Source organism: Coregonus lavaretus (assembly GCF_964263955.1).
Source record: "Coregonus lavaretus genome assembly, chromosome: 6".
NCBI classification, from domain to species: Eukaryota; Metazoa; Chordata; class Actinopteri; order Salmoniformes; family Salmonidae; genus Coregonus; species Coregonus lavaretus.
Genome location: NC_139993.1, coordinates 54185944 through 54197054, shown reverse-complemented (window position 1 = coordinate 54197054; position 11111 = coordinate 54185944). Strand labels below are relative to the sequence as shown.

The 11111-nt window shown below is 48.0% G+C and overlaps 1 protein-coding gene across 1 annotated transcript in view; it reads right to left on the bottom strand.

The window, feature by feature from the left end:
- Positions 1 to 677: 677 nt before the first annotated feature.
- Positions 678 to 11111, bottom strand: part of LOC311131430 (PH domain leucine-rich repeat protein phosphatase 1-like) — a 40876-nt gene continuing 30442 nt past the window's right edge. Inside the window, exons 9-17 of the mRNA XM_084164416.1 lie at positions 10974 to 11069; positions 10709 to 10864; positions 6048 to 6248; positions 5575 to 5737; positions 4864 to 4994; positions 3999 to 4115; positions 3385 to 3579; positions 3022 to 3271; positions 678 to 2938 (exon numbers count right to left, since the gene is read on the bottom strand). Of these exons, the coding sequence (XP_084020542.1) occupies positions 1526 to 2938; positions 3022 to 3271; positions 3385 to 3579; positions 3999 to 4115; positions 4864 to 4994; positions 5575 to 5737; positions 6048 to 6248; positions 10709 to 10864; positions 10974 to 11069 (2722 nt within the window). The 3' untranslated portion in view covers positions 678 to 1525. The remainder of the gene's footprint in view (positions 2939 to 3021; positions 3272 to 3384; positions 3580 to 3998; positions 4116 to 4863; positions 4995 to 5574; positions 5738 to 6047; positions 6249 to 10708; positions 10865 to 10973; positions 11070 to 11111) is intronic.

Genomic DNA, 11111 nt, shown 5'->3' with positions numbered 1-11111 from the left:
AACACAACATTCTGCAATGTGAGGTAACGGTGCCTGGAACAATGACATCACAATGGCACCTGCAGCCTTGACCTCTGACCTCAATGGAATATGATGTTGAGTTAGTTACATCACCATGGTTGCATCAGACATTCCAAGCAGTGTGGGAGTAAATAATAAATACATTTTATACACCCATAGTCACTTTGCAGTTTTCTTTTCACACTCACCATCGCTGCTGCCCCTTCCTGTGGTTCGTACGGCCCCGTGTAGCTCAGTTGGTAGAGCATGGTGCTTGCAACGCCAGGGTTGTGGGTTCATTTCCCAAGGGGGGCCAGTATGAAAATATGTATGCACTCACTAAGTCGCTCTGGATAAGAGCGTCTGCTAAATGACTAAAATGTTTTTAAAAATGTAGCCCCTTCCCACCTCTCCCAAAACAAGCCAACAACCTTATGATTATTTGAAAATGTAGATTTATTATAGAAAAAGTAGCTTTCCTGTGTGATTAGCTTAGATACAACAATGCCTTTGTCGAGAAGTTTGAGTTCATTAGATCACACATTCATTGAGCTGCGTAATACCAGTATTATCCCCCCCCCCCTCTCTTTCCAGTGTTCTCCCCAGTCCTTACACTTCTACCTCTGTTACCCCCTCCATCCATCTCTCCCTCCCTCCCTAAGACAACATATGTCTGTATCAACAATCTTCTGAAAAAAAATAATAATAATTCTCTCAGAGAAGATTAGTACACGTCAATTACTAGGTCACACTTATGAGTATGCAACTCCTAGGAGTTAGTCTGTCTCTCAGCATCAGTCTACTTAGCATTCAGCCCTAGCACTTTAGAGGCCTACAGGCCCAAATAGCAACCTATTCCCTATATAGTGCACTACTTTTGACCAGGGCTCTGGTCAAAAGTAGTGTACTAGGGAACAGGGTGCCATTTGGGACGGAGCCACATTCAGGCTGCCTTCCTGGCTGGCAGAAATAAAATAGCTCTCTAGCAAGAATAGTTCAGTCAGTCTAGCAGAATGTACCATTCAGCTTTATAATAGTTCAAATAAAAGTTTCTGCATTAAAAAAAGTGATTTATTAACTCCATTCATCACAAAATGATAGAAATTAATTATATTAACTTGAACTTTGTGAAGCAAGTAAATAATGCCTGTGTTTATAAAAATGTATTTTATTTCCTGGGGTCATAAAGTTAAGAATATAAAATGAAGTAAATAAAACAACAGTCTTGCTGGCCATTAGCAGGTTTGAGGCTTCTTCAGGACAGTCTTCAGGAGGGTCGGTGTGTTTCGGGAGGGGCTGTGCATGTACACACACACACACACCAATAAGGTCCAGTGAAGTGTCCCGAGTAACTCCTCAATCTCTGATCCCATTCATTGGGATATTGAATAGCGTGCCATTTGGGAAACAACCATACGGTAACTCCTCTCCAGACATTCTATAATAGCCGTAGCAGGGATTCTTCACAGGCGCGGTCTAATGTGCTCTGAAGGGGTTGTAACAGAACAGTATGGTGAGCTAGAGGCTAGAAGGGCGTGACATAGTATTCTGCTGCAGGCCGTGGCTGGGGGTATGTCTGGTGGTCCTGGGGGTGTGTCTGACTCTGCTCCTGTTGTTGTTGTTTCATGATCTCCCGGACTTCCTCCTCCAGCTCAGGGGGAATGATGAGCTTGTCGTCAGGGTCTGGCTGGGCCGGAGCGTTGAAGTAACCCCCTTGCTTCCTGACGGGGGCGTCGCCCACCTCCTCTATCACATCCTGGCTCCGCCCCTGACACGCCACCGAGCCGTTACCCCGCCCCTTACGCCCCAGAGTCCCGCTGGCCGAGCTAGTGCCTGAGCCCGCCCCTAACTGCGCCTCTCCACCAATCACACACAGCCTTGCTCCAGTCTCTCCAGGCCCCTCCTCCTGTCCCTGAACTCCAGTGTGTTTGGGTGTTACAGTGTCTGTCTCTACAGCCCTCAGAGGCTCCTCTCCTCCTACAGGGTCAGGGTTAGGACTGGGCTGAGGGTCAGGAGACGGCTGAGGGGGGGACGAGGGTGGGGTGGGGGCTGACTGGCAGGCGGGTGGAGGTAAAGGCTCAGGCTGCTGTGAAACAGAGGTGTTAGGGTGTGTGTGAGGGTCAGGGTTGGGGTGTGTGTGTGGGTCAGGGTTGGGGTGTGTGTGAGGCATGGGTATAGAGCAGGCCCGTGCTCTCAGACAGTGTACATCAGCCTCCACCTCCACCCTGCTCCCATTAGAAAACACCCCAGCTATAGGCTCCTCATCCTCACTGTCCAGCCCGTTGTCAGACAGAGCCCCGGAGTACTGCCTCTGGAACGCTGCTCTTCCACCTCTGTACACCCCCGCTCCCCGCCCCAGCACCCCCCCGCGCCCCCCTGGGGCCACGCCCTTCTCTGTCTGATTGGCTGGCTCGTCCGACGACGCCGTCGACCCCACCTCACTGCTCATCTCCGACGTGCTGACCTCACTGCTGACCTCACTTCCTGTCCCCATCGCCGGAGGCGGTAATGGTAGAGTTCCATCCGCTGAGCCGTAGCCGGGGTGGTGGTGTGTGTTACCAGTGGTGTGTGTTTGTTGTGTGTGTGTTTCCAGGCCGGGCCCAGGGCTGGGTGGGGGTGGTGGGGGCTCACAGCAGCAGCACTCTTCAGTGATACTCAGCTGCACCACCACGGCACACAGACTGTCAGGACAGCCGTAGCCCTGCGCCAGCGTACACAGCTTCTTGGCTGCTGCTAGGGAGTCTGGGACGTTACGCACCGCCTCCACTGCCTCGCAGGTGGACATGGTATCCCACAAGCCCCGGCTGGCCAGGATGAAGAACTCATCCTGCGGGGTGAGGGTTACCGTGGAGACGTGGGGTCGTGGGGTCACGGCGGGACACAGGAAGGAGTAGCCCATGATCCTGGTGGAGTCAGTCACTCCGTTCACCTTGTTGTCCTGGGGGGTGGGGGGTGGGGGGGGTGTTAGGACCTCTCGACAGACATACAGACATACAGACAGTACAGTGTGTGTGTGTGTACCTCAGTGATGATAGCGTGGTGCTGGCGTGCTCTTTGGTACTCTGGCTGCTGTTTGACGGTGTGTGTGATGGAGAGAGGGAGGGCCTTGCCATCACGACACAGGACCGCTTGACACCGTCCCACGTTAGCCGCAGTCACCGTGAAACAGCCCCCGCCGCCACCGCTACGGTCGCTGGGGGCAACCAGGTCGTGGCGGATGTGGCAGAGGGCCGCGGAGCCTCCCAGCCTCTGGCCTGCTGTGCCCAACTTCCTGTTATAACAACAACACAAGATGAACAGGAGTTAGTGTGTGTGTGCATGCGTTTAAGAAAGAAACTGTGTGTGTGTATGTGCATCTGGGAGAAAGACAGTGTGTGTGTGTACCTCTGCATGGTGAGGAAGGTGTTGGTCATACAGTCCTCTTGGTTCTTGCTCTTGTGCAGTTCCTCAGCCAGCACGTCTCCCATGGTGCATTGCAGCAGGTAGGGCACCTCAACGTTCCGGTCTCCGTCAAACACCCCGTACAGAGCCTCCCTGCTTCCACAGAAACTATCCAATGCCAGGGCTGCTACACACAGCCTGAGACAAACACAAATACGTTAGGAATAACACACACACACTCTGTACTGCTATTCCCAAAAGAGAGGCTATCCAGAGATAGATAGATAGACCAACAGAGGAGTGATGGATGAAGAGAGAGATAAAAAGTGTATTGTTTACTGTTAGTTTCTGATTGTTTATTTCCCTTGTTTATTTCCCTTTTGTTTATTGCCAAAGCAAGTGTAATAGACAATGTAAACATATGTTTCCCATGCCAATAAAGCCCTTTGAATTGATAAAGGGAAATGGAGTGATAGATGAAGAGAGAGAGGGCGAGAGAGGGCGTGATAGACGGAGAGAGAGAGAAAGGAAGATGGAGTGAGAGAGAGGGAGAGAGAGGGAGAGACAGAGAGAGAGAGAGAGAGGGAGAGACAGAGAGAGAGAGGATAGGTACTGACTTGTTGTTGACCCCAGAGGCCTCTGTGTATCCATGGCTCCAGACTGCAGGCTCCCCGGGACCCTCACTGCCACAAAGAGAGGAGGGAGACAGGTCCACACGGAAACACCTAATGTTACTGCAGGAGGGAGAAGGAGGAGGAGAGATGATGAAAGAAGGAGAGGGAGAGAGGAGTAGAAGGAAGAAATACATCAGAGTGAGTTTAGAATGTTCTCAGGGACTTATAAAAAGTTACATTTGTTGATGTGTGCATTGTGTGGGTGTGCGTGTAATCTTGTGTGTGTTAGTGTCCACAACCTGGTCTCAGAGCATTTCGTATTATTCTGTACGTAAATCCGAGGGACTCCATTTATTATCTGTTAAGTTTGGTATGGTTAAATAAGACAGATGGTTGCGTAAGGCAAAAACGAAATGAGGGTGGTTGGTCGGGCGTATAACACAAACGTCTAGCAACCCAAAGGTTGCGAGTTCGAATCTCATCACGGACAACTTTAGCATTTTCAACTACTTACTACTTTTTAGCTACTTAGCATGTTAGCTAATCCTTCCCCTAACCCTAACCTTAACCCTTTTAGCTAATCCTTCCCTTAAACCTAACCTTAACCCTTTAACCTAACCCTATAACCCTATAGTGAGCTAGCTAACGTTAGCCACCTAGCTAGAATTCGTAAAAAATATCATAAGTTTTGCAAATTCGTAGCATATCATATGAAATGGGTGATGGACATCCACAAATTAATACATACTATACGCAACGTAACATATCTTACTAAATGGAGTGTCTCTGATTTACGTACAGAAATGCTCTGAGACCAGGTTGGTGTGCACGCATTATGGTGTGTGAGTTTGACTGTGTGTGTTCTTACTTGAGCAGCTCGAGGCTCCGGTGGTCCAGGTTGAGGCGGGGGTTGCCTGTCAGGTCCAGCTCCTGTAGTTTAGGAGGCAGAGTCTCTGGGAGGACTACTTCACACAACTCATTACAGCTTAGATCCACACACTGCAGGAAGGAGGAAGGGAGAGGGAGAGAGGGAGTAAGACAGAGAGGGAAAGAGAAAGAGGTCAAAGACACACTGGCCAAGATCAGATGTTAGGGTTATTAATAGTGTGTGTTTTCACAGCAATCTCAGATTAGGGGATATATTTATGAGATTACAGAGGTTGCGTCCCAAATGGCAGAACCCTATAGACCATGGGTATTCAACACTTACCCTACAAGGTCCGGAACCTGCTGTTTTTCTGTTCCACCTGATAATTAATTGCACCCAACTGGTGTCCCAGGTCTAAATCAGTCCCTGACTAGAGGGGAACAATGGAAAAAGGAGTGTAACTGGCTTCAAGGTCCAGAGTTGAGTTTGAGCGATATAGACCCTGGTCAAAAGTAGTGCACTATATTGGGAATAGGGTGCCATCCGGGACGCATCCAGAGAATGGCCTGACATACCCAGGTTAATGTGACAGACCTGAACACTGCTAAACAGGACCATGGGAACCTCAACCATGAAGTCAGAGTATCAGGAGAGGGTGTGCATCCGTCTCTATGCGTGTGCGTGTGAGTGTGTGTGTTGTGTCTGTCCTACCTTCATGTCTTGAAGCTGGAGGACCTCAGGGAAGACAGTGATGTTGTTGGAGTGGGCAGAGAGTGTGTGCATGCGCCTGCAGCTCAGGATGGTGGTGGGCACCGCTCTCAGCCTGTTCCCACTGAGGTCCAGTTCCTCTAGCTGCTCCAACCGAGCCATCTTACTGCGGTGGGAGGGAGGGAGCCATTTCGATTTTTAGAAAACCTTTATTGGCACCATTTAACTACTGTACATACATAGCAAACTCAAATGCCATTAAGTAAAATGTCACTCCACAGCAGTGCCTACAAAGTTAAAACCAGCCCCCCTCCCACAGAGAGAAACAAAGAAAGAGAGATAGAGGGAAAGGGTGAGAAATAGAAGGGTTTTCAAATGTGTGTGCATGACAAATAAGAAGACAGTAAAAGAGAGAGCGTGTGTGTGTGAATGTATGTGTGTGTGTGTGTGTGTGTGTGTGTGTGTGTGTGTGTGACCTGGCTGGGAATGTCTGTAGCTGGTTGTAGGCCAAGTGCAGCACCCTGAGGTGAGCGTGGCCAGTCAGCAGGGGGACACTCTTGTCCGTCAGGCTGTTATTGGTCAGATACAGCTCCTGCAGGCTGCTGAAGCTCTCCTCTGATAGGTTGGCTGGAGGGAGGCACTCCAGCTTATTGGCTGATGCGTTCAGGTAGCGCAAGCTGTGAGGAAAACCAACCAACAACGTTAGTAAGTAGCTAAAGAGGTAGACAGGGAAGGCGTGTGTGTGTGTCCCAGTACCTGTGTGTGTGTGTGTGTGTGTCCCCTACTGGCGAATGTGCAATCACAGGAGAACTGGATAAACTGGAAGAGCTCCGTTCCAGACTATCCTACCAACGGGACATAAAAAAAAACTATAATGTTATGTTTCACCGAGTCATGGCTGAACGACGACTTTTTTGGGTTTTCCGTACATCGGCAAGACAGAACAGCTACCTTAGGTAAGACGAGGGGTGGAGGTCTGTGTCTATTTGTCAATAACAGCTGGTGCACGATCTCTAATATTAAGGAAGTCTTACTCGCCTGAGGTAGAGTACCTCATGATAAGCTGTAGACCACACTATTTACCAAGATAGTTTTTATCTATATTTTTCGTAGCTGTCTATTTACCACCACAAACCGATGCAGGCACTAAGACCGCACTTCATGAGCTGAATAAGGCCATAAGCAAACAAGAGAATGCTCACCCAGAGGACGTTAATGCAGGAAAACTTACATCCGTTTTACCTAATTTCTACCAGCAAGTCACATGTGCAACCAGAGGGGGAAAAAACTATATAGACCACCTTTACTCCACACACAGAGATGCGTACAAAGCTCTCCCCCGCCCTCCATTTGGCAAATCCGACCATCATTCTATCCTCCTGATTCCTGCTTACAAGCAAAAACTCAAGCAGGAAGTACCAGTGACTCGCTCAATACAGAAGTGGTCAGATGACGCGGATGCTAAGCTACAGGACTGTTTTGCTAGCACAGACTGGAATATGTTCCGGCATTCACACGATGGCATTGTGGAGTATACCACATCAGTCACCGGCTTCATCAATAAGTGCATTGGCGACGTTGTCCCCAGTGACCGTACATTCATATCCCAACCAGAATCCATGGATTACAAGCAACATCCGCACTGAGCTAAAGGCTAGAGCTGCCACTTTCAAGGAGCAGGACACTAATCCAGACGCTTATAAGAAATTCTGCTATGCCCTCCGACGAATCATCAAACAGGCAAAGCGTCAATACAGGACTAAGATTGAATCCTACTACAATGGCTCTGACGCTCGTCGGATGTGGTGACGCTCTCATGCCGCAAACTATTACGGATTACAAAGGGAAACCCAGCTGCGAGCTGCCCAGTGAGTCGAGCCTACCAGATGAGCTGAATGCCTTCTATGCTCGCTTTGAGGCAGACAACACTAAACCATGCATGAGATCACCAGCTGTTCCGGATGACTGTGTGATCACACTTTCTGTAGCCGATGTGAGTAAGACCTTTAAACAGGTCAACATTCACAAGGCTGCAGCTGCAGGGCCAGACGGATTACCAGGACACGTACTCAGAGCATGCGCTGACCAACTGGCAAGTGTCTTCACTGATATTTTCAACCTCTCCTTGACTGAGTCTGTAATACCTACGTTTCAAGCAGAACACCATAGTCCCTGTGCCCAAGAACGCCAAGGTAACCTGCATAAATGACTATCGTCCCGTAGCACTCACATCTGTAGCTATGAAGTGCTTTGAAAGGCTGGTCATTGCTCACGCCACCATCATCCCAGAAACCCTAGACCCACTACAATTTGCATACTGCCCCAACAGAGGATGCAATCTCTATTGCACGCCACACTGCCCTTTCCCACTGCATTCAACACCATAGTGCCCTCAGAGCTCATCACTAAGCTAAGGACCCTGGGATTAAACACCTCCCTCTGCAACTGGATCCTGGACTTCCTGACGGGTCGCCCCCAGGTGGTAAGGGTAGGCAACAACACATCTGCCACGCTGATCCTCAACACGGGGGCCCCTCAGGGGTGCGTGCTTAGTCCCCTCCTGTAGTCCCTGTTCACCCACGACTGCGTGGCCACGCACAAATCCAAAATCATCATTATGTTTGCAGACAACAAAATGGTGGTAGGCCTGATCACCGACAATGATGAGACAGTCTATAGGGAGGTCAGATACCTGGCTGTGTGGTGGAGGGGTCAACAACCTCTCCCTCAACATGAGCAAGACAAAGGAGCTGATCGTGGACTACAGGAAAAAGGAGGGCCGAGCACGCCCCCATTCACATTGACAGGGCTGTAGTGGAGCGGGTCAAGAGCTTCATGATCATTGGTGTCCACATCACTAACAAACGATCATGGTCCAAACACAACAAGACAGTCGTGAAGAGGGCATGACAACGCCTATTCCCCCCCAGGAGACTGAAAAGATTTGGCATGGGTCCTCAGATCCTCAAAAAGTTATATAGCTACACCACTGAGAGCATCCTGATTGGATGCATCACTGCTTGTTATGGCAACTGCTCGGCATCTGACCGCAAGGCGCTACAGAGGGTAGTGCGTACGGCCCAGTACATCACTGGGGCCAAGCTTCCTGCCATCCAGGACACCTATACCAGGCGGTGTCAGAGGAAGGCCCTAAAAATTGTCAAAGACTCCAGCCACCCAAGTCATAGACTGTTCTCTCTGCTACCGCACGGCAAGCGGTACCGGAGCACCAAGTCTAGGTTCAAAAGGCTCCTTAACAGCTTCTACCCCCAAGCCATAAACAGTTGGCTACCCAGACTATTTACATTGACCCCCTTTTTTACCCCTCGCTGTTTATTATCTATGCAGTCACTTTATCCCTACATACATGTACACTACCGTTCAAAAGTTTGGGATCACTTAGAAATGTCCCTGTTTTCGAAAGAAAAGCATTTTTTTTGTCTATTAAAATAACATCAAATTGATCAGAAATACAGTGTAGACATTGTTAATGTTGTAAATGGCTATTGTAGCCTATCTACATAGGCGTACAGAGGCCCATTATCAGCAACCATCAGTCCTGTGTTCCAATGGAACGTTGTGTTTCCTAATCCAAGTTTATCATTTTAAAAGGTTAATTGATCATTAGAAAACCCTTTTGCAATTATGTTAGCACAGCTGAAAACTGTTGTGCTGATTAAAGAAGCAATAAAACTGGCCTTCTTGAGACTAGTTGAGTATCTGGAGCATCAGCAATTTGGGTTCGATTACAGGCTCAAAATGGCCAGAAACAAATAACTTTCTTCTGAAACTCGTCAGTCTATTCTTGTTCTGAGAAATGAAGGTTATTCCATGCGAGAAATTGCCAAGAAAATGAAGATCAAACACCAGTCTCAACGTCAACAGTGAAGAGGCTACTCCGGGATGCTGACCTTCTAGGCAGAGTTGCAAAGAAAAAGCCATATCTCAGACTGGCCAATAAAAATAAAAGATTAAGATGGGCAGTCTGAGATATGGCTTTTTCTTTGCAACTCTGCCTAGAAGGTCAGCATCCCGGAGTCACCGCTTCACTGTTGACGTTGAGACTGGTGTTTTGCGAGTACTATTTCATGAAGCTGCCAGTTGAGGACCTGTGAGGCGCCTGTTTCTCAAACTAGACACTCTAATGTATTTGTCCTCTTGCTCAGTTGTGCACTGGGGCCTCCCACTCCTCTTTCTATTCTGGTTAGAGCCAGTTTGCGCTGTTCTGTGAAGGGAGTAGTACACAGCGTTGTAAGAGATCTTCAGTTTCTTGGCAATTTCTCACATGGATTAGCCTTCATTTCTCAGAACAAGAATAGACTGACGAGTTTCAGAAGAAGGTTCTTTGTTTCTGCCCATTTTGAGCCTGTAATCGAACCCACAATTGCTGATGCTCCAGATACTAATCTTTAATCAGCACAACAGTTTTCAGCTGTGCTAACATAATTGCAAAAGGGTTTTCTAATGATCAATTAGCCTTTTAAAATGACAAACTTGGATTAGCAAACACAACGTGCCATTGGAACACAGGACTGATGGTTGCTGATAATGGGCCTCTGCATGCCTATGTAGATATGCCATTAAAAATCAGCCGTTTCCAGCTACAATAGCCATTTACAACATTAACAATATCTACCCTGTATTTCGGATCAATTTGATGTTATTTTAATGGACAAAGAAATTGCTTTTCTTTCGAAAACAAGGACATTTCTAAGTGACCCCAAACTTTTGAACGGTAGTGTACATATTACCTCAACTAACCTCTACCCCCGCATATTGACTCGGTACCGGTACCCCTTGTATATAGCCTTGTTATTGTTATTTTTTTATAGTATTTTTTCAAATATTTTCTTACTTTAAAAAAACTCAGCATTGTTGGTTAAGGGCTTGTAAGTAAACATTTCACGGTAACGTCTACACTTGTTGTTTTCGGCACGTGACAAATAAAATGTGATTTGATTTGTGTGTGTCCCAGTATCTGTGTGTGTCCCAGTATGTGTGTGTTTGTCCAAGTACCTGTGTGTGTATGTATGTGTGTCCCAGTATCTGTGTGTGCGCGTCCCAGTATCTGTGTGTGTGTGTGTTTCTCCCAGAGTGTGTGTATCCCAATGTGTGTGTGTGTGTGTGTGTAGCCTACCTCTGGGCCTTAATGAAGAGGTTGTGTGGTAGCTCAGTTAGCAGGTTGTGTTGTACGTCTAGAACCTCTAGCTGAGATTTCTCCAGCCTCTCAGGTAGTCTACGCAGAACGTTACACCCCACCAGCAGTTTACGAAGACTAGCACTGCAGAATAAACTACAGGACACACAGACACACAATACAGCACAGTCAGAAAGAGAGAGAGAGGGTGTGTGTACAGTAGAACTCTGTGTGAGAATGTGGAGTATATCTGTATATTACTCACTGTATGGGTAGCTCTTTGATGTTGTTGTGGCTGATGTCCAGGACCTCTAGTCGGGTGCTCTCACACACCCAGTCAGGCACACAGTCCAGATGGTTCCTACAACACAACATAGTCAGGCACACAGTCCACATGGTTCCT